The 23,928-nt window shown below is 41.9% G+C and overlaps 1 protein-coding gene across 3 annotated transcripts in view; it reads left to right on the forward strand.

Moving 5' to 3' along the window:
* SHISAL1 (shisa like 1) overlaps nucleotides 1-10,549 on the forward strand; it is a 73,449-nt gene extending 62,900 nt beyond the window's left edge. For all 3 annotated transcript variants that reach the window (XM_018918549.3, XM_030238638.2, XM_050970071.1), the window contains one exon: nucleotides 6,981-10,549. In XM_018918549.3, the coding sequence (XP_018774094.1) occupies nucleotide 6,981 (1 nt within the window). In that variant the 3' untranslated portion in view covers nucleotides 6,982-10,549. The remainder of the gene's footprint in view (nucleotides 1-6,980) is intronic.
* The last annotated feature ends 13,379 nt before the right edge of the window (nucleotides 10,550-23,928 follow it).

Raw genomic sequence — 23,928 nt, forward strand, 5'->3', positions numbered from 1 at the left:
AATACCCTTAAGAGGAGGAAGAAAACATTTCAGATCATGAAAAGTCAGACTGCAGCTCTTCAGTGAGGAAAAACACAGCTTTTCAGTGATCATCTTTCAGTTAATGGGCTCAAACCTTCATCTGTTCCTCCATTGAAAACTTTTAAATCAAACTTTGAATGCTTCATATTTCCATTTAAAATAAAAACAAACCTCAGAAATTCTCCTGGATGTTTTTACTTTCCAGAACAGTGTTCAGGAGTATCAACCAATTCAGGAACTACCAAATGAAAAACACTGCTACTAACTGAAATATACTTAACTTTCAGGAGCATAGGGATACTTCAAAAACAGTAAGTAATGTTTATTTATGTTAGCAACCCAATTGGTTTCAAATCACTGCTCTTTGCAAGTGAGGATTGTAAAATATGGCCATCAGTAAAAAAATAGAGAAAATTGTATCCTGTGTGGTTTCATTCCTCTCCCACCCAACCCAGATGATGGGACAAAATATGTATTTAATTTGTACAGTTATAGATATTCCAGAGACTCTACAGGAAACCAGTTTTCCCTCTTAGCTTTGCTCTGTTGGCCAGGCAGTCACATTAATGACAGAAGTTCAGCCAGCTGCTGTTTTTACACCCACAGTTCAGGGGAAGGAGCTGGATGAGGCCAGTCCTTGCCTGCTGCAGCTCTCCAGGCTCACTGCAAGTTCCAAACCTCCTCCTGCATCCATTTGCAGGACAGGCCTTGGATCCAAGCAGATCCTAAGCCTCACTTCCCAAAAGAGCAGCCAGATCTTTGGTAGTGTGGCCACAGTGCTGTACCAAAACCAGTTCCTGACTGGTTGCAATTTGTTTCCTAGCTCTCTGGCTTCCAGATCACAGCACTGCCCTAGATACAAGACCAAACTAGTAAGTGTACCAGTGTGAAGCCCAAACCATCACATAGGCAAAGCGTTCCTCTGAAAACCATCCCTGAACTCAGTATTAGCAGCAAAAAGTCATGGAATCAAATTTAAAAATAATTTAAAGGGGCAAAGAAAGCCCTTCCACTGGTGTGATATCCCAAGCTCATGGGTGAATGCACACCAGTGGGGAGTACACAGCTGTTGGTAATTAGAAGGTCTTAATATTGTTTTCAGATTTTTCTGGAAAATAAGCAGCAGTGGAGTTCAAATCTTTCAAGTTCTTGTCTGTCCCTCTGACACAGAGAGCAGCCCTGCACCTTCCCTGACCCACCAACCTTCCTCTGCAGGACAGCAGCAGGACTTGGCCAGCAGGCACCTGCCTGACACCTGCCAGCAGCTCTCTCTGCCCAAGCCAGCCTGTCCCTTGGGTACACGAGAGATTCCCAAAGTGTCTAAAGTTCCTCCAAAACCAGGGAGCAGCTCTCAGAAGTGATGTGATGCCATGTGCAGTTCAGGTTTTATCCCCTGAGCTCTTATGGGAGATGCACAAGCTTAGACTGATCTGTAAGAGGTGAGATTCTTAAGAAAGGTTGTAGGAAACGGAAAGCTAGAAACTTCCACAGATACTGAAGGGTTTGATTTACAGCCTTGGAAGAAGCTTGGATTGATGTAAAAAAAAGTAGATAGACATTAAGCAGAAAAATTATAAACTTATGTTTCTCTAGTTGTAAGTAAGACTATATCTTAAGTAAGAAATGATATTGGGTAAGATGGTGAAGGGCTTTATAGTGTAGCAATGTAATTGTACAGAGTAAGCTAAGAGTTTAGATGTTATTATAGATGTATATCTGTGTACCTGTAATAATTGCCCATTCGATAAAAGTATCTGCAGTGCAGCAGAATTAAGTTAGGGTGATAGGTTGCAAAAAAAAAAAAAAAAAAAAAAAAACCACCCTAAACTTTGTGGCAATTTTCTATTGGATTGGAATGTTTTATATTGCCTTGTAATGAAAAAACTTGTGACTACCTTGAGCTATGGCCGACTTCTTACCCCTCTAAAATCTCACGGCCTTTGAGGCTGATGTTTATCAGAGTAATAAATCATTTTTAGCCCGACAGTAGTCCCATCTCTTCAAGTAAGGCATCGATAATAATAGTGGTGAGCAATTTAAAAAGCAGGCCTACCAACGCTCATAACAAACTATTCAGATGGAAACTTCTTTACAACTGCTTCACAAGTTGTTTTTTTCTAATAAGCCTTTCTAGCGATCCAGTGTAAACAGTCAGCGCTGGGATGTCTGAGACAGCTGACAGCAATCACCTTTTTACACATGGTGCCCTTAGGTGATAGACAAGGGATTCAGCTGTGAAAGAGCAGTGGAAGTAAGCACATGCCCGGTTCCTACCTGCATTTCCTAGGTAAAAGGGAGAACAGCCTGACAGGTCACATCCACACCTTGTGTCTGAACTCACAGACACTGTGCTGATGTTAGCTCGTTGCAGCATGAGCAAACACACTGCCATAAGCATAATGCAAGGAAAATTTAAATAATCCAAATGCTTTCTTCCCACCTGCAAAGCAACATTGTTTAACTCTGGTGAATCAGGCATGTATTGTACATTTTTTCTATTTAAACCTTAACACCGTCCTGAGGTATTTGCTTTCAAACATATTTTGACATTTCTCTCCATTTTTGCAGAATTGTCAGCTACAGTAGAAAACAGCACTTGAGTTGAAATTTCAGGGTGTTTTCCAAGTTGAACATGTCCAGTGCCTGACTTTTGTGTACACTCCTAACCACCAGATATCTGTCTTCCCTGAGCCAGATATTATTTAGAAATATTAGCAGAGGCTGTCAGTGATGGTGTTATTTTTAGCAGTGGCTGTGACAAAGTTTATTTGCCACTATCTCCTACCATCTGAACATCATGCAGGTGCTAGGATGCATTTCACAGCTAGACCAGAGGAGAATTTGTGATCCATCAAAAGTGAGGTAATTCAGCCTGGGGATGAAGACAGAGGCAAATCCAATGCTCCTTGATGACAAGATGGCAACACCCAGGACCACTGCTTAATGCTGAGTTGTTCCTTGTCAGTTCAAAAAATCCTGAACATTCAATCTCTTTGGTATTGAGCAAACCTAAATGAGCAGCATTCACTGTGGAATTTTATAACTTTCAAGGATTAGTATTGGTAATGCAAGCAACCTTTTACTATATACTTTGGATATAATGTTACATGCTCTGTATAACATAGCCATAGGAGTCTACAGATTCCAAACAATGAAAGTTATTTCCCTGCTCTTTGGCAGACTCCACAGGCAGAGGGATTAGATTACATTCTCTTTCTTCTGGTTTGAAATATATTTAGACAATGTATTTAGAATGGCTTTTCATTTAGTGCTTGCCCTGCAATTAATTTCTCATGTCCTCCCTTTCAATCTGGTGAGGCTTTTACGAAGTCTTGTGCTATGTGCTTTGTCCTCCCTTGTCCTTCCATTTCTGGGCAAGGAGGGCACATTCCTATTTCCTGTAACAATAGGTGTAGACACCAAGGGCTTCCTGTTACAGAAAGCTGTTTGTTAGCCTGGCATTCCAGCTGTGCCTGTGCTCAGAGAGAGCAAAAGCTTTTCTCCCAGTCCCAGTGAGCAGGCTGGAAGACAGATGCAGATCACAGTAGGCCTGTTCAGATCAGTGTAGTGCCATTTTATGCCAGAGTAAAACCTGAACGGTTGCAGAGGCTGGTTGCTTTCGTGTGATCTGTGAGCCACAACTCATGTAAGTCATGGATCCAGGGTGTATCTGAGGTCTGAAGGGACTGTGGTGATCCGTGGCGCTTTTTAACCAGAGGCCTTGCAATGGTGAAGGTGGCAACTGTTTACCTCATTACCTGTTTACCTGTTCACCACATTTGTTAGAAAAATGGCAGAAATCTCTGGAAAAACTTGCCTCCAGAGGCTCTGAATCATTCCTTCATTACTAATGGTTGGCATTTAATTCCAGCAGAACTGAACTACCAAGCAATTACTGCTGTCAAAGAGGAGGCAACCTTTTAGTTGGCTGCTGCCTTGTCAAGCAATGAAAATCACAGATTCGCAGAATGATTTGGGTGGGAAGAGACCTTAGAGCTTATCCAGTTCCACCCCCTGCATGAGCAGGGACACCTTCTACTAGACCAGGCTGCTCCAAGCCCTGTCCAACCTGGCCTTGGACACTTCCAGGGATGGGAAGCTACAGCTTCTCTGGGCAACCTGTGCCAGGGCCTCACCACCCTCATGGTAAAGAATTTCTTCCTAATATCTGATCTGAAGCTCCCCCCTGCTGCCTGGGTGCTGTTCATTGAACAGCCTGGGGTGCTGTACCGTGACAATAACCTCTGCCAGGGAGCAGCAGGCTCAAGCACAACCTGAGCCACCTCCAGAGCACAGGCTTCAGCTCTAAGTGCATTAAAACCCTGTAGCAGTGACCAAAAGTGACAAACACAGGGTTTTTCTTGCCAAGCACACTGTGTTGGGGGACTGGAATATATCACTCTTGCACATGGAAATTAGCATTCATCTCTCTTAGGAAAATGCAGGTATTTTTATGGGTTACTGCCATTGCAAAATGATGTGAAGCAGTACCTCTCAACCTTACTGGTCCAGCCCACAGTCAATCAATCAATCAATCAATCAATCACACACCCCACTTCATTTTTTGTAGGGGAAGAGGACCTTATAGTTTAGCGACTGTCCTGTTTGGTTTCATGGAGAAGCTGTGGATTTGGCCCAGACTCATCCAGCTTGGAAAATGCAGGGCAAATACTCCCTACTTGCTGTAAGAGGCTTCCAGAGCTGAGTGGGGTCTGGCTCTGCTGTCCACATCCTCCCACTCATTTTCCCATAGCTTTAGACAGAGGAGAAGAATTGGCAGGAAACCAGAGCTACTCACAGGAGTGGTATTTTAGCTTCTGTGCTTCGGACAAATATTCATGAACTTTCCTATGGTCTTTGGGTCCAGGAACTCCAGGAACTCTCACTTTAGTGACACTCTTGATTTTACCTTCACCTGAAGAAGGACCTGGCCAGCAGCAACTTGGGGACACTCAGGTAGAGGAAAAGAGTAACTGGCTAACAGGTCTGACACGTTTAAAATTGGAGTCTGTCCTAGGACACACAAATGCCTGCTCTATCTGCTTCATCCCTAAACATTTATTTAAAAGCAAAGATAGATAAATAAAAAAAATTGTATCCTGTCAAACAGTCTAGTGATTTAAATTATGTAGATAGCAGATGAGTCAAGCATTTCACAGGAGGGGAAGCACATGTGGCAATCTACAAAAGAGTGAGATGAAACAACTGAAGGTGCTATGAAGGACAGAGGTACCTGCAAGCCATGTGATGCACTCACAGTGTGCAGTTTCTTTCTCCCCAGGTGTTTTTTTAATTAGTTATAGCTAAGTCTCCTGAGACTCTCATCTAGATATGAACAACTAATTTTAAACTCCATCTGTGTGCAGATCTTACAAGAGCAGGTTTGCATGTTGTGTTAATGTGCATTTCTACCTATATCAAAAAAGGACAAGTGACAGAACAAAACATTTTTTTTTTTTTTATTTCTAACATGAAAAAGGTTGTGTAGGCTATTTGATTATTAGAAAGGAATTAGCTGTCAAACCTTGGCAGGTCTCATGTGACTGAGTTTTGGGTGAAAGTCTAAACCCCCAGAGTTGCAGGAAAATCTCAGATTTCTGTCTGGAGGTCCTACCTGGCTGACAGTACTGTGAAAAATTCCTCAGTCTGAATTAAGGTAACACTGTTGTGCTATGGCTCAGGTGGCTGCATACCCAACCTTGCACTGCCCAGCATCTTGCATTTTTTACCTGCTTGAGTAAACAGATGTATTTCTTTAATTTGTTACTATGATTAGTGATCTTAGTCTGCCGCAAAACATTCCCTAGCTGGACCTTCAGCCCAGCCCCCTGCACACTGTCATAGTTGTCTGTGGATGGATCCCACAGCCAGTTGCACGCTCTGTATAAGATTTAAAGCAGCAGATTTAAAGCAGCTGTAATGTCCAGAAAGTGCTGCAAGCAAAAAGCTTAGTTATTGGAATAATGCCAGTACCGCCGGATGGGTCGTTCCTGAGCTTGTCTGGCACTTGCTGCTTGACCAAGAGGCAGCAACTGTGGTGTTTTCATCTCAGAGACACCTTTGGCTATCTGGATGCTGCAGCTGTAGCTCAGGTTTACCTCTGGTAGAGAAGCTTTAAGGCAAGGATGAAGGAAAAGGAGTCCGGTTCTGCTGGAGGGTTTCGATCCAGAGCTTTATTCTGGCCCACAGGCTTCTGAATCCAGCAACTGCTCCAACAGAACTTCCGAACTGCATGGTTGCTGTTCCTTTTAACCCCGGGGAGAGGGGGAGGGAAGGTGTAGGGATCCCACCAACCAGGTGCAGGGCAGGCAGGTCTCAGGTGACAGGGACACCTGGATGGGCCAATGGCCCTCAGGGATGCAGAGCATCTTTTGAACTCTGCCAACCACTCAACGCCCTTCTGGAATGCCAGGACTGACAGCACTCAGCAGGGGTAAGGTTGAGGGAAAGGAGAGGTGATTGGCACCTGGGGAAGGACTAGGATAACTGAAGCAAGCTATGACATCACACCGCAACACTTAGTAATACCTACAACACTTCTGAAAGGAAAGAACATAAATAAATTATTTACCCACGTATATATATGGAAATAGAAGCACATTTTCTCTTCAGAGGAAAGGAACAGGGATCAGAGTGAGCAGCCAGTTTAATATGACCAGTTTAATATGAACAGGGAGAAACAAGCTAAGCCTTCCCCTCTGGCTATGCAGAATCCAACAAGAGAAGGAGAATGCAGCCATCCATAGCACACACAAGGTAGACCAGACCACACAGAGCTAACAAAGGGAGGTAGAAGCCTCTTAACACCTCTTTCTTCCTCATGCTCTTCCTTCTTCTTTCTTGCCTCCCCAAACTAAATCTGCAGCTGGGAATACTACAAGGTTTTCTTTACAGAAAATACTTTTGTGTTGGGTGTTCCTGAAACATTATGGAAAACATCTGTGCTTTATGTCTTCCAGAAAATTATATTGATGTGCCTCAAGATGGGAGAGGTAAGACCAGACTTCAAGGAGCAGCTTTCAAGAAAATTGACTAAATTACAAGAGCTGAAAAAAATATGGATAAGCAGGAGAGAGAAAGACTACAAGAGGAAGATTGAGCAAGTCACCTGAGGACAGACACCATTCAAACAACTTACACAGGCAAATGATATAGAAAGAGTCTCCAGGAGAAAGCAGTCTGTAAGCAATATTTTAATTCTAGACTGACACTATTATCTCTGAAAGGAAGCATCATATTTGTGAAAATGCTCAGTAGGAAGAAAATTATGTTGCTCTGGCAAATCCACACAAAGGTGGAAAACGACCACAAGACAAACCTTTGGTAGATAACTTTTCTTTGCCTCCCCATCCATCAATTGCCGTTTGAGCCTAATCTCAGCCTAAGTGTCAGAATCTTGAATGTGAGTTTTTCCTAAGTTCTCTGGTGAACATTTTGTCACAATAGGGTAGATGCTGGTAATTCACATCACTGTTAACCATACTGTCCTATGCATTACAAAAGTAAGCAAAGCCCTTTCATTGAGTCAGACTGCAGGGTAGCTTCAACCATAATGCACATTTTTAGATCACTGGCAATGGCTCTGCTAAGACTTTCCAAATTCAGGTTCTTGAAGAAGGCATCCTTTATTAGGATGCAACAGCATTCCACCCCTATACTCCTTGAAGCTGAAAGGGAAACAGAAAAAAACCAAAATGTATATTTCAAAAGCAATAATACCATTGTCCCCCTCCTTTTCAGGGCAATAGTCAAATTCCCTCAGCCACTGCCTGGCTGCAGAGTTTACACCACATGTCTCAGAATCCATTTGTAAGCCAGAGAGGCAATGACTTTGCCACAGAGGTATGTGGAGCACTTGATCACTGGATTGCAATAGGTTGACTTAACTTTCCATAGGGCAGGGTTATTTTAAAGTCATACAGTACCAATTACATGAGCAAATCCTGCGAAATTCAGTTATTTAAGGTATTTGCATGGTGAACCTGCCAGTGACAAGCAAACAGAGGTGCTCATCTGGAAATCATAACACATGCCATGATAATGCCAGTTTAATCCTTCACATCTAATATTTTGTCCTGCAAATTTCAGTAACTTTAAAATAACCTTACATTTTACCATTTAACCACAACATGAGGAACACCTTGTTAATGAATAATCAAGTGTTCCTTTTGTACCTCTTTGGCTGAATGAATTTTAGTTTTCTATTGAACTCAAAGGGGACACTCCTCAGTGATTTGAGTTAGTTCATGACTACTGGAGTTCAGGATGGTATGTGACTAAAACCATGAAGGAATAAATAGTGTTGGAGGACCCAACAAGGCTGGATACCACAGGATTGGAAGCCCAGTCTTCAAATAAAGCCCAATCTGAGTAGGATGCCAACATGCACATGCCCCTTTTCAACAACTAAATATGCCAGGTATCACTGAGGCAGTGCCTAAAAGAACAAATTCACAGGTGGAAGTGCCACCCTGCAGGCATGTCCCAGGAAAGCTTCAAGCCTGGCCTGCTCTCACTCATCACGGAAGCTCCTGCACATCCCCCAGCTTGGAGAGACCTAAGGGAGCTCCCACAGTGCACCTGGGGTGTTACACCTGTGTTACACCTTAGAAACTCTCCAAAAAAAACAAAGCAAACGGAGTAGCTGGAGGTGATGCCATCCATGCCAGCATCAAGGTCCTCCACACTTCCTCATTGGCTCCAAGATTCATAATCTTGCAGGCACCCAAAAAAGTATCCACAGTAACCAGTGTGGTCCTTTGCAGTAACTGCCTGGTCCTTATACCTTCTCCCAGCATCTACTTTTGTTGTGAGGTGATGACTACCACAGAGAGCTTTGGAAAAAGCTTATGTTCATAGGGAAATTTGTATTAGATACTGGTTTGTGTGACTTACTGTATTTTGTAAGGGTTTTTTTCCCTTTGGGAATTGTGCGTTATTAATGAGCAGTTTTATGCTTTACTTCTAGTACACGTATACCTTGTAATGGATGTGCTTTTTGTTTGTTTGTTTTCTTTTATTCTCTATACAGAGCCAGTAAATATAAGGTAGATACTCTCTGGCTGAAATTCTGATTTTGCCTACCAATTAATTTATGGATAAATCCATGTTGTAGCTGGTGAACAATTTTTCATCAATTGTGTTGTTATAATCACCTGATAGTCTCTCTAGTTTAGCAGAATAAAAGATCCTGAATAAGACTAATGCTAGTTGGGCCTTAAATTAAGGGGAAATAGTGCACTACATATATCCCTACTGTCATTTCTATCAGTCCTTCTTCCTTGCTGTTGGGACAGTGGAGAAGAGCACTGGCTGCACAAACAGTCACCTGAACACCTCATCCACCTCTGTAGCTGTGCTCTGATATCCCCCTGCATTTCCTTGATCAAAATTATGGTGGACCAGATAAACTGCAATGAATTTTTCAGTTATTTCTGCAGAGAGACTGGTTCAAATGCAATCCTTCTCTAAAAGAAATTGTCTTGACTAAAATTATTATGTTTTTCTCTATGTCCATTCTGATATATTTGGAAAAATAAGGGATCTGAAGTTAACACTTTAAAAAGTGCATATATTACACCTCCCATGTGACAATGGCAGCTGTCTATCTCAGTGCCTGTTAGGGAGCTTCCTGCTCCAGAAGCCCCTTCACCTGCCCAAATAATTTCCTCTCTTCTGTTTCACTGAGAACTATGTCCAACTTCTTAGTAATTGCTTTGTGTAATGTAGGACAGAAAAAAATAAGTTATAAAGCTTGTGCAGGACTTGGTGTTGTAATTTAACCATCTTTCATGCCTGGTTATGGATTTTACAAAAAACAGAGTGAAAATAATCTGGCCTCTTAATGTATAATTCAGCATATTGTAGCAGCTATTTTAGACACCTATTTTTTATAGTTTTACTACAGCTGTAATTTCTGTATGAGGACTGTCCACCTGAAGAAGCAGCGAAGTTAGCACATCAAAATGACTTTTTAAAGTCTGTTCTATTCCATCACCTGTGACTGTGTATGAAAAGTAAAACAACAAAAACAAAACCTCAACCACTGCTGGGAAGAAACACCTTTTCTCAGCTTCAAAAGTTCTCTTCTGGAAGACAGGCATTTCTTCTAGTCCTCCTTTTACTAAAGTAGTAAATTACTAAGAAAATAATATATATACAGTACAATGGTCTATTTTGATAGGCAGCAGACTATTTTAGGCTAATTAAGCTAACTAGAAATTGTAGGGTTGCAGTGATTTCTCTTTATTGATACATTGATGATAATACTGTTTCCATAACACTTGGTGTTTGAAATCAACACATGCCAGGATCCATGATTTGCTAATCTAGTTTCTGGTCTAATCCTGTCCTATTTTTTGCAGAATTCTCTGACTTCACATTATGAATCATGTTGTCTTTCTAAAGTGATTGCCAAGCAAACCAAAAATGTGTTTTACACTGCTATTGCACTGCTCTCATCTTTATATACAGTAGTTTTTATAAAGATGTCCTTAGGTTTTAATAAATGAGTGTAACGTAAACTAATCTCTGTAATAAAACTTGCTTTAGTGTTTCAAAGGCTGTCTGGAATAGCTGTAGACATTTGAGCTCCTGAATATTTCAGTAGCTTCAAAATTCATGGCTTCCTTTCCCTCTGCAGAAAATCCCCAGATACCAGATCTCCAGTCTGTACAAGGGTAAAATGAAGAAAGTGTATTTAACACAAAGAATGGATTTAGAGATGGGGGGAAGGGGCCCAAAGAAGCCAAACCACAACACAAAAAAACCCACTAAGGCCATTGCATAAATCAATACGTGTTCCATTTAGTCTGCTTCACATTTCCAGCAGTTGCTGATACCAGATAATTATGAGGTAAGTGTGAGACACTAAAGAGAGATTGCTAAGAAATAAACATAATCTTTCCACTACTCAAGGCAAGCTGAGAAGGCCAGACTGCATCTGAGCAGAAAGAAAGCAACATTTTAACCTTCACACATAAAGTACTCTGTCCCACATGGCTCACCTCCCCTGCTGAGGCAAACACAGTTTAGTTTGCTCTGTACAAAAAGGCAAGACCAACAATTCTCAGGGAAAAGAGATTTAATTTGTTCTTTGCTTCCAGGCTGAAGGATTTGGACTGTTTTCCCAGAAAGTTTTAGATTTTCTAAACACTCTCTCAAGTCACTGTCACCTGTTTAGGAGGCATCATTGCTAATGTTCCCAAAATACTGAGAGCTTTGAGCTGAAATTTCATTAGTAAAAGGGAGTATTTTTGACATCATCTCTTGGAACAGATTGCTTCCTTTTACAAAAAGAGTTCTTGCTCTGTCCTGCTGCCCCCAAGCTTTAGTTTTCCTCAGCTGTTTTCCCGTCCAGCACTTGCAGTTCTTCTTGGCCCATCCCAAATCCTTGATATCTGACTGAAATCCTGGCATTTATACACAGCAGGTACCTTTTCCATTAGAAATTATCCTTTCAGCATCAGATCACTAGCCTCAGACTAGAGACTGTGCTGTGGGAATATACCTAAACCCTCAAAAATATATTTTAAAGCCAAATTTTAAAGGAAGGATGAGAAATCCTTTGTAATATCACTTACTTCATGTGCCAGAGTGCATTTCTGGAGCTTCTATAACAAAGCACATGAGCTCTAAAGTAGAAAAGGATCATTTTCATTAAAGCAACACTTCAGTAATTCTTAGGGGGTTTGCAACTATAAGAGACTACAATTGCACCCCGCTGTGCTAAAATTTATGGAAGTTATTACAGAAAAAAAGAGGACAAAAAGCAGCTTTAAACATACATAAATGTGTAAAATTACAAACAATTGCAAGCTAGTCCCCTTCTCAAACTGCACCTGCAATTGTGAAAAGAGTTAAATATATAAGACAAAGGACATAAATCAATGCATTGGGTGTGTTATAGCTCCCTCACCAAGTTTCAACAATTTTTATTATGTGCTTCTAGTAATTGAGTAAGGGTTATATTCAGCACATTATGCTCACCAGGAGCAGCTTTTATATACCAAGGAGTAAATTAAACACCTCTGGAATTTCCATGGGAGATGCTAAAATGCTGATATTGACTTACAGACTGCCATTACCACCAAGTCAAAACAAACAGGAAGATCACAGCCAGTTCCTTCAAACTGTCTATTCTTACTAGAAAGCAGAGACTTCATTGATTTGCTGGTTGCTCAGACGTACAGAAGGACAAGAAAAGTGAGCTAAGATTTGATTTTATTTCCAAGAAAATAAAACCCTGTCGCTCACCAAAGCTATTCCAAACAATTAGTTTAATTTGGAAAATGAAAAAACATTACTTGGGAGTGGGGGGAATATAGCAATACATTAGGTATTAGTAGCTACTGCTGCTGCTTTGCTGTAGTGAGAATTACCAGTGACAATCTGGTTTAAATCCTTGGCATTGACAACACACAAACAAAAAAAGCTTGATCTAGGTAACATTTGAGAATACTCTCCCCTTAGCCAACTACAGAGATTTAATTTAAGGCATTTTTGAGAATTACCTGGGGTTTGTTTGTTTTAACTGCCTCATAGTTACTGCTCTACAATGCTGTTTTTTCAGGTAGGGCTACTGAAAACAGTTGAAACCTTTGGAACATCTGAAAAGCTGTGTTTCATTTTACCTCAAGGCTTTTGCTCCCCAGCATAAGGCCTACCTCCTCTGCTCTCCAGTATTTGCTGTCCTGAGAATTAAGAATATTGTATCATTACTACTATTACTATGCAGTATCAAACTGCTTCCTGCAAAGCCACCTTCCTCAAGCATTCCTGGCTTTTGTTGGAAGAATTTATGTTGCAAAATGCTGCTAGGGTGGGTGGGAGCGCAGTAGGAAGTGCCACCTTCAGTGAGCTAGTGATAGCTGGGGTTTGCTGTATAAACTCCATTATCATTTTAACCACACAGTCCACCTCCTATTTCCCTGAGTGAATGTGCTCCCAGCAGCCACCAGAAAAAGCCAGTTGGGAATTTATCTAGCAAGGAGACACAGCATACCTGTGCTGGATCTGCTATTATTATGCAGATAGAGGAGCTCAAGATATTTCACAACCTCTTCCTCTTTTCTTTGCTAGCTGCAAATGGATGTTTGTTAAAGAAATTACCTCCAGCTAATAAAAAACCTTAAAAGCCCTAAACCCCAAGGAAAGAAATCATGCAATACTGTGAGTCTCACAAATTTTGTTTTTTTATAATACCCACAGAAATGTCACATAAATAAAAGACACTGCTTAAGCTCCAGTTACATTTTTATGGAGTTTGTAAGCTGTAGCTCAGTGGCACAGGATGTGACTTCTGTCAGTCCTCTTCACTCATCATTCCTCCTTTCACATCTCCCCACACTGCCCATAAACAAGGAGCACTCTAAGCATGACAGGCAATGCTTTTGCACTACTGCAGGTGCTCCCACCCTCCCTGAGACCCAGCCATGCCTCATGGCCTATAGCAGAAACAGGTGATCCCCCAGCCAGGGAATAACGTGCTCTGACTCCATGATTCAAGAGGCTGAACAACTGCTTTATTAAGCTATACTATATTACACTAATACTATACTAAATTACATACTAAAAAGATACTATACTAAAGAATACTAAAGAAAAATCCATGACAGTCTGGAGACAGCCAGGACAAAACTTTGACCCAACTGGTCAAGGAGTCAAAACAACATTCACCGATGTCCAGTTAACAAATCACTTAGGGTAAAAATCTTCATAACACATTCCACAAGTGCAAAACAACGGGAGCACTGAATAGAGATAAGAATTGTTTTCTCTTCTTTAAGTTTCTCAATGCCTTTCCCAGGAAAAATCCTGGGAGAGCATTATGCCTGCTGCTTTCTGTGAAGAGAGCTGCAGCCAAACATGGGCCACAGCAATCAAAGACTTCTCTGCAAGGACCAACAGCTTCACCTTCTAAAGCATTGTCCCTCCCAGTCTGTGCAGGGAGGTCTCTGCTCACCCAAGGCATCTCTGACTGCTGCCTTTGGCTGGGGACCTGCTCCTCTGCCTCAGGTCTTTCAGCATTACACCGACAAAATGGGTAACACAAGCATTCAGAAAAAGTGCCCAGAAGTGGAACTGATTCAGAACAGAAATAAAACAGGAATACTTGGACTACCTGAACACACTCTCAACTTCCACTCCCAATCTCCAGTGTTCAGACAACAGGAAAGCAGGCCATGGGAGAACCACTGCTATTAAGAAATCTTTCTTCTCAGCTGTGGGATTGTAGGCACTAAGGCTTCCAACAGACTTTTGCAGAGACACTCCTTGCTGGCAGGAATGGACAGTTTGGGCAAATCCAGTTTTCTGTTTCAACACTTAAAGAAAGAATATTTTGGCTGGACTATGCTCTTTCCTAACGAGCTGCAAAATGCCATTCCCTGCTGCAGCCCAAACCTGTGCAGTTGCTGGAGGCTCCCAAATACAATTCTATCATAAGCCCACACTGGAGGTCCAGCATGCTCTGGACCAAGCCTTGTTCCTGAAAGAGGCTCTGCCAGAGCTGTGTAAAACTTGCAACCTGATTCTATGGGCAGATTGTTACATGGCCACTTCCTAAGGTTTGACCCAGGGTCCCTTGGGCTATCCTCTCCTCCAGGGCACAATCCCTGGAACACTTCCCATCCCTTTGCCAGGTCTCACCATGGTGCAGGAGTGGTTTTCCAGCCCCATCACACTCTCTCACTCACTCCATCACCAGGCAATGAGGCACTTCCTTCTGTTTTTCAGGGAGCCAGGAACATCTGCATGCCCTAAGGGAAGGAAGCAGTTTTTAGAAACACTTTTAAGTGTGAGCTTTGCATCTGTAATTCAAACCCACACTCTGCTGCCCCAGTGCTACCCAGTTTGCACCACAGAGTTGGGCTTTGGCTTTGCTGCTGAGGTGAATTGAGAAGAGAAACCTCGGGGAGCTGGCAAGCAGCAGATAAATTTGGAGCAGAGTAAGGTAAAAATAGCAGGGTCCAAAGAAGGCCAAGCTGACTGCCTGGTTACTGTGAGCCTCTAAGCCAGAGGGAACCCCTGCCCCCCTGTTTGCACATACCCAAGCAGCAGCCTCATACCTCAGCTAGGCTCCTTTCCCAGGCAAAGTCAAACACCCAGAGATCACCTCAGATCAAAGGGAGCCGCCACTTGCCCAGGGCATGTGAGCATATACCAAGGATGTGTCTGCAGGGATGAAGGAATGGTCTGGCCCAGACCCAGAAAGTTTCAAAGCTTGGCTGAGAGACTCTGTCTCTCCTCCTCTGTGCCATGTCCCATCTCGAGCCACTGGCTTGACCATCCCCTTCAAGCCTGTCTAACTTACATCATTAATTCCTGCAGTGCTGCTACAGGAAAACAAGTACTACAAATGACTACACAAAAAACACACAGAAAACTTCATAACTAACAGGAAAATATAAAACCAGGTTGCAGGAGGCCTCTGCAAAAACATGAAACTTTTGCCAAAGCAACTGCAGGATTTTTTGTTTGGTTTTATTTTTTCCCATTTCAGCCAAAAGTTTGTCATCCAAGAAAACCTACCTTGGCATACCCAAAGCCATTGGTTTTAGTTGAACTACTCATGGGTTTCCATGTGCTTTGTAGTTCCAAGGTACAGATCAACGAGGTTGAGTGGGATATATTAAGTGGCAGCCAGGTCTTAGCAGCTCACTATCACACCTGGAGCTTGTAGGGCATTCAGAGAAGAGGGTATGAAGCAAATGTTGGCCTATTTCTCACCAAAGACTGTATCAAAGAGAGCACACCAAGAAAATTGCCCTGCCTGCAGAACATTGCAAAGTCTTCCCTTCAGGCCCTCCTAGTAGGGAGCTTTTGGGTGTAAATATGAGGAGTTTCTTCTAATGTCTTCATCTGATCTCCACGTCAAGACACGTACATAACAGAACAGAAAATTCAAGTCCTCAGGAAAAACTTTATGAAAACTGCTGTGGCTGATGTATTCCCAGCATCTGCCACTTTAATCCTCTCTTGTTGGAAAAGAAAGGAGCTCAGCAACAGGCTGGTAATTAATTCTGCAACAATACTCAATAAGGAAAAGTTTGGTTTTAATAAACAGAACTGCTGATTTAACGCAAACATATTCAGTTAGAGGGACATCTCAAAATTATTTTTATTAGAAGCAAGAACGAAGCAATAACAACCACACTCTACAGGAAGTATTACTTGCTGTCTGGTGATTAATAAACCCCAGGAAAGAATAAAATGGATGGTCTAAATTTTTCTTCCCTGTTTCCCATAAACTGAAACACACAAAGGAAATAAATGCCTATGGTGAAACCAAAGCCAAAATTTTGCTCTGAACTTATGTTATTATGGGAGTGTCTTGAGATGCCCCTCCCCAAGGAGCTCAAGTGATTTCTTATAATGGTGATAGAGGAACAATGGGGAAGACTTCTAAAACAGTGGAGACTTTATCCAGTTTTTATAAACTGTCTGTCGAGCAGAGAAAGATTTCCTCCCCTGCTGGTCTCTGCGGCTGCAGCTCCAGCAGAAAGCAGTGGGAGCTCAGGCACAAGCAGCCTCAGTTAGCAGCAGCAGCTAGTCCCTACCAAAACATGCTAAAGAATGTGCTAAAATTCAATTGCAATATTTCTCCCCAAAACATTTAGCTCAACAGGAAATACAATGTCATACGGGAAATAAAAGTTTTTATTTCTTTTCATTACCCTTTGGGTTTCAGTAAACTGTTGGAAAACAAGCTACAGAATACCCCTGGATGTTCATCTCTGAATTCTTCTTTTGCCAAAAATATCCTCTCTTCAAATCTGCCTGGCAATATATTTTGAGGAATCAACCTGTCATCGAGAATGTGCCAGACACATGTTATGACCTCGATGCCAGACCACAACTGGAGGTCATATGGGTTTTTGGCTGCCAGAAAGGGCTTTCTCTGAGCCCTTGGGCTGCACAGTTCAGCTCTCACCATCTCAGGCCTTGCTGTGGTCTAGCCCCAGCCAGCAACCAAACAGCACAGTCACTCCCACCAATGGGATCAGGGAGAGAATAGGAAGGATAAAAGCCAGGATACTTGTGGGTGGAAATAAAGGCAGTTTAATAGGGAAAGCAAAAGCCACACACAAAAGCAAAGTAAAACAAGGAGCAGGCAGGTGTTCAGCACCTCCAGGAGAGCAGGGCCCTGTCCCATGGAATAGTGACTTGGGAAGACAAACACCATTGCCCCAAATGTCCCTGCCCTTCCTCCCTCTTCCTCCCCCTTTACATACTGAGCATGATATCATAGTGTCTGGAGCATCCCTTGGGTCAGTCAGGGTCACCTGTCCTGGCTGTGTCTCTTCCCAAACTCCCAGGTACCCCCAGCCACCCCCCCAGCACGGCCTTTGAGGGGCAGGAAAGGCTTAGGCTCTGTGTAATCCTTGCTCAGCAATAACAACATCACCTCTGTGTTATCAGCCCTGTGTGCAGCACAGATCCAAACTACAGCCTAATTCCAGCCCCTGGGAAGGAAACTAACTCCAGCACAGGTCCCTAAAAAGAGGCATGTGTCCAAGTCTGACATTGCAAAGAAACAACCTGGAAACCTTTATGAAGATTTCAAGTGCTCTGATGAAGATGACAGAGAAAGAGAGAGTCCAGATGGATTTGCAGTCAGACACTGGTTTAAAAACAAACAAAAAGATTGCAGTAATTTAAATATGTTTGTCCAGACCTCTCCTCTACACACTATGGATACAAATCTCTCCCTTGCACCACATCAGGAAGTTTTGAGAGGAGTCATTAAGTCATCTCTGTATTTGATGTCCCCTTTTTGAGTGTCATCTTCCTTTCCACAGGCAAAATCCCCCAAGCCCAGCTGTGATATTCCTGTGCTGCATCCATCAGTCACTATAGACACTGCTTCTTGCTTGCACCACAGCAGTTGGAACAGGGAATCCTCAGCTGGCATGTGAAAACTGCCTTTTCTAGACAGCTGGAATTTCTGTAGCAGCCCCCTCTGAAATGAGGCTGTCTGAAGTGTAGAAGTCACAAATATGTAAAAGAGGAGGTAGAAACATTCCAGATCAAAGCAATGGGCAGAGGGGGGTTGTTTGCTTTTAAGTTCAGAGTTGAGGGTGCCATTGGGGTTTTGCTTTGTTTTGCTTTGTTTTTTGAGCAGCACAGGGACAGTGGAGTCAGTCCAATGTGATTCAAAGGCAAAAGAGTTGGCAAAGGTCCCATGTGCCAGGAGCATGTGGCAGTCATGGCAGAGCTGCAAACTCCCTTGTGCCCATGGATTTTACTCAAGCAAGTCGTTCACCAGTCCCACACAGGGCTCTGCTTATTATTAGCCCAGGCCATGCTGCAAGTTTCAGTGCCAGAGTCAGCAGTGTGAAAGGCCCAAAGAATTTGTGCCCAAGTAGCTCTTCTGTGGCAGAGGAACTACTGGCACACCTGCACAACACCATGAGAGCAAAAGACTGTTCTGAGTCCAAGATGAAAAGGATTTTTTACACATTTTACTCATCCTGTTTTCAGTTTCTGCCTCAAAAATGAAACTCTGACTCTTTATTTCTCATTCTTTAGGTGCTGGATGCTCAGTAGTTACCCCTCATACCTCCATGAGGGCTTTGGCTGTGCTCCAGGACCAAATAGTAATAGATGGAAGATACAAGACACAACAAGAACATTGTGTGGCACAAACACCAAACTATACAAATGTCCCAGACTCCATGATTGTCTTAGGTCTAATATATTCCCAGCAAATTTGCCATAAACAGATAAAATCCCTAAGAAATCAGAGCTACCAATGGTACTCCAGGAGAGGGACAGGAGGGATTTGAGCAATATATTTCATCAGTTTGACAGAAATCGAGGTATAGAGTAAGTTACTCTCATGACACTTATAAGGCAAGTCTGAAAAAAAGCAGGAGGAGATAATTTTGTAATTCTCAGTGTGAATCCACAAAATAAAGAGCTTTATTCTTTGAAATAGAAAACAATCATTTATTCCAGCTGTGTTCACATCCTTTTTGCCTTCCAGGGTTAATCTGAAAAGCTTTTAGCTAAGATTAATGTATATCCAGCTGTCTCCGGATTTTTCTGTTCTATCCAAAAATTGACATACAGCAAACAAACAAACAAATATTGGCAATAACATATTAGCAAGAAAAGGAACATTCCAGTTCAAACACAATTCCCACGGCATTGCCTTTCACTGTGGAAGAATAAAGCCAATTGAATTTCTTTTCTAAAGGGAAAAAAAATTGAGATGGGGTGAAGAAAGGTACACTGCTAATTTATAGTATTGCTCAGAAGACAAGGAGATTAAAAGGTTTAAGAGCTGGGAGTATGAAATTGCTCGTTGCCTGCATGGTACGTGTGGAGATACCACCAGTGGGGAAACTGGTGCTAACAATGCCACAATGGTTTTACCTCATACCAGCAAACCTTTTATAACCTTCTGCAGGAGAACACAACCTTCACTTCAATGTGCTTAGTCACTCCTTGCTGCCCCAGCCAATTCCTGTTCTCCTCCATAGGATGTTAATTAGGCAACTGTTTGCCCTCACGTAGCTGTTAAGATCCGTTTATTAAAATTTTTAGAGATGCCTCTGCCTGAATTAGTGCAAATAAGATTATATGCCAAAGTCAACAGTATGGATTTTATTTAACAGTAAACCTGAGAGAGAGAGAGAAATAGAAAAGACTGGAGGGAGAGAGAGATAGTGACAGAGACAGATTAAGCAGAAAATATCATCACTCTGTGGATCCCAACAGCATCCCATTTATACTCTCAATCCTGTCTTCTTAGTGGTGAGGGTCCCCCAAAAAACATAGAGTTCATGGATCAATATACATTTGGGCTAGGTGGGAACACCCAGATGCCTCCCCTGAGGGTTCAGGTTTGACACTGTCTTGCAAGACCCTGGATCAGTTGCATCACTTTGCATTGTGTGCAGTCTTCTGCTGCAAAGCCTCAGGAATCGGTCTGGGAGGTGCTTTGGGAGTCTTTGATGGACTATGACCCCCTTAGCAGCCAGTTTTGCTGAAGAAGTTCTTCACCAAAATACCACAGAACAAAAAATTAACCATCATGGAACTGCACCTGTCAAAGCTGAGAAGTTCAGCATGAACACCTGTAATCAGAGCAGAGAGAAAAAGCTGACCAAGACTGCACCAATGAGCTTACCTTGATCTGGCCTCAACATGGCAGTTATGGATGTATCTTTCAAGTCCTTCTGGATTCCTTGATGCACTGTCAAATACAGCCTATGTGTATTTGGCTTACTATATTTTACTTGTAGCTTTCCATTTACTTAGTCATCATCTGGAATTTTATTCAGGGCAAAGTTGCTGTAATTTCGTCATTTCACAGCTGACATTGTATCACCCTTCCTTAAAAAAACAAAACAAAAAAAAACCAAAAACCAACCAAACAAACAAAAAACAAAAACAAAACCAAAAATACTGTGCTTGCTTTTTAAAGCACCTTTAGTGTTGCTCTATGTTTAATTAACCGCCAACAACAGGCCCTGGAATGTTTTTCTTTCTGAGATTATGAAGGACTCATTTCCAACTCTTTGGAAAAAACACAACCAGAGGCAAGGTTAACTTTCCAGAGGAGCACCACAGAATGGTGGAGGAAGTCTGTGGTGTGGTGTGAGGTTAAATGAAGGCTGTGCAGAAATGCTGGCCAGCGTGAGTAGTACGGATAAGGTCAAGCCTGTAGGGACAAAAGAGAATTAAACTTTTTAACTGAGTTTTTTCAGAGAAAAATACTGCTTCAATTCTACCAAAATTGGAAGAAAAAAATCTCATGAAAATGAAGCTGGACCTTATTATATCCCAAATGTTTCAGAAAGACACATTCCAAAATGGATTTTTAAAAAAATCCCCAATCTTTCAGGCTGTGTGCACCCCAATAAATTTTCCTCTTGAGCTTAAAATGGAAATAAAATATATTCTTGCACACAGTCTCTGCAAATACTGAACTTGGTGTGAGGAGCAGGAGCTCTCCCCAGATCACAGCTTTTTTTCAGATTAAACCAAGCTGTTCTCTGATCAGCGCTGCAAGTGGATATATAACTTTAGATACTACTCAAGTCCTTGTCTTTGGTGATCCACAGAAAATGTGCATCTGTTACAGCAAAAGGGAAGTTTAATTGGAGCTGAAGAAGCTCTAGTTTTCAGGCTGGGTTCCTCATGTCAGCAGCTAGTGCAAGAACCAGGATGAATGAGTGTTTTCCACCACCTTCCTTTGTGGGGCTGTAAAAAGATCAGTCTTAAATGATATCACACAAGAAACTTTTACTAGTGTTTTTCTAAATAAAGATTGATTTTTTCCGACATCAACTTACAAGGAAAATTCTTCAGGATGATCAGTTCTAAAGAGATGTAAAGGCTGACAAGGAAAGGAAATTCAAACTTCATAGAAGCTGTGGAAATATTCGCCTATTGTGTAAAAACCCTAAAATATGAATCTGTTTACTTTTTGGGGGGCCTGGTGGTGTTTGCCTGTGAAACCACAAGCCTTGCCAAATCCAAACCAATCAGCCCTGAGGAACAATTGAAAAATGTACACAAAGAGGGAAACATTACCAAATGTGGCAGAGCACTGCAATATCCAAGCACCTCCAAATGGCCTGGTAAAGGTACCAGGGCTAAGTGATAACAGATGTGTACCAAAAAATCCAATTAAAAAAAAAAAAGACAACAACAGAGCGAAGGACTTTAAAATGTAAATGTCTTGGACAAAATAACATGTCAATATAGTTAAAACTAGTAATGACATTATATTGTTTGAATTTCAATGCAGATACTGTGCACGTGGAAAGCAGCAAGTCACCTTTAAATAGCATTTCACTTCTAAAGGGAAATAAATACAAGAACCAAAAAGCAAACAAGAAAAAACCTTTTTCACAGACATGCAGGTTGAAAAGAGGCTCAGATATTGGTGCCATTACTGGATCCCTGCTCCAATACTACTTCTACGTCCTCCTTTGCTGCTTATTTCTAGTTGCTGTTGCTTGAGAGTGCAGCAATTCAGAAACATATCAGACACATCTGATGTGTATCCAAAAACCTGAGGGTTTAATATGGATTAAATCACTGAATGTCCTCTCAGTAATACCAAAATCTGGCCAAGTATCAGTAGACCACAAAAAAAAAATGGGTATTCATGATCTTCTAGCCCCCCTCAAGATGCTGCTCCCAAATCTGTCAAGGCTCTTCTGCCCCCTCTGAAGGGCTGTAAAATTTATCCTCAGGAAGAATTCCAGGCTGATCTTTTCTTACTTCCAGAAATCTGAGCCTACCCTGAAGCTGTGGGATTTCCATTGCAGCACCCTCCCCTGCAACTGGCCTACTCCTCACATCTTCTAGCAATTTTGTCTTGGCAGGTTTTCTGCAAGGAAGCAGACTGCAAGAAGTAGACTTGTTCTCCTAAAACACATGCATGTAAAAAAATAGTTGGGGTCCTTTGAGTTCAAACAAATACTCTTCAACTGTTTTTCTTTGCATGGAAAGCTCAATAACTGGCTCCTCTAAAAAGCCAAAGTGCAGATGTTGAGGTATTGCTTCAAAAATTCAGCTTTTGCTGTTTCTCAGCGTTGGGTGCACATGTGATCTCACTGCAACCCGCACACTCAGCTGAGGCTCCAGCAGCTTCACAGGTCAAAATAAACACAATAAACCACAGAAAATCAATATATGCTGCATGAGATACTCGCCTCTTCTTCAAGGGAAATTCTATTTAACAGACTTCCTGCTTTATTATTTTTGACAGCATCTGTCTCATTTTATCAGGCTTTTTCCCCAGCAACATAGAGCATTCTGCAGCTCCCTTGCACAGTTAAAACAACAAATCATGAAAATGAGATGCAGACAAGCAAGCAAGGGGTTGAGACTGTCCACATCTGCAGAGCTGACGGAGTATGGTTCCTTCATGTCTGTTAACTAAGGGCTCACTGGTGGCATGGAAGTACATTGGAATCACTTGGGTGGGAAGCAGCACCCCAGACCAATTGGATTCCCAAAACCTGGGAGAGATGCAGAGATGCCCTGCAGTCTGCTGCTGCCCAGCATGCTTCCTGTGGCTCCAGGATTTCCATTTGTGGCAGATTCATTATCATGGCAACTTTCTTAGCTTCTTCATCTTTTCATACCAAATTGCTGACAATATTAGGAAATGGTAATCACTACTTGTTACCCACTTCATTTTTCACTTACTTTGGTTTATTTTCACTTAGTCTTTTTCTTCTTCCTCCTTTTATTGCCTTCTTTTCTCAACTGTGTAACTGCATCAAAATTTAAACGTCTTTAAAGATTAAATTACATGTATAAAGAAAAGCAAGGCAGCAGGCTAAAGGTATATCAATTACTGTTGCCTCACAATCACAAATGACAAAATACAGAGCAGCTGCAGCTTCTAAAACATTTCCCAAAAAAGGATGGGTTTTTCCTCTACCAGCATTAAAGGAGAATTTCATGTCCCCATTGTGGCTGGTTTGCATTCTTCTGTTTCCACTGTAACACAGAGCCCAACAAGCTTGTGTACACAAAAGGCCACAGACAAAACCCCCTGCTCAGTCCCTCTGTCCATCCACTATGCATACCCAGATTATCTGGAGCATTAATGAGTTGTCAGCTCAGGACTTGCTGAAATAGCATAACTTCATGAGGAACTTATTAAACACAGCTCAAAGTCAAACAGACCTCTGCCCGTACTTTCCAAAATCTTAATGCAGGTATAGTATGTGTGGAAGGCAGCACATCACCTTTAAATAGCATTTCACTTCCAAAGTGAAATAAATACAAGAACAAAAAAGCAAACAAACAAAAAAAACTCCTTCTTACAAACAGTTTTCCACCAGTGTACAGAAAGCAAACAGAACAGATAAAGCCAGTGCCTTGGACTGAAATACTTCCCATGCAGCAGACAAGTTGAAGTGTAAATGCAGG

The sequence above is a fragment of the Serinus canaria genome, chromosome 1A (assembly GCF_022539315.1).
Source record: "Serinus canaria isolate serCan28SL12 chromosome 1A, serCan2020, whole genome shotgun sequence".
Lineage (NCBI taxonomy): Eukaryota > Metazoa > Chordata > Aves > Passeriformes > Fringillidae > Serinus > Serinus canaria.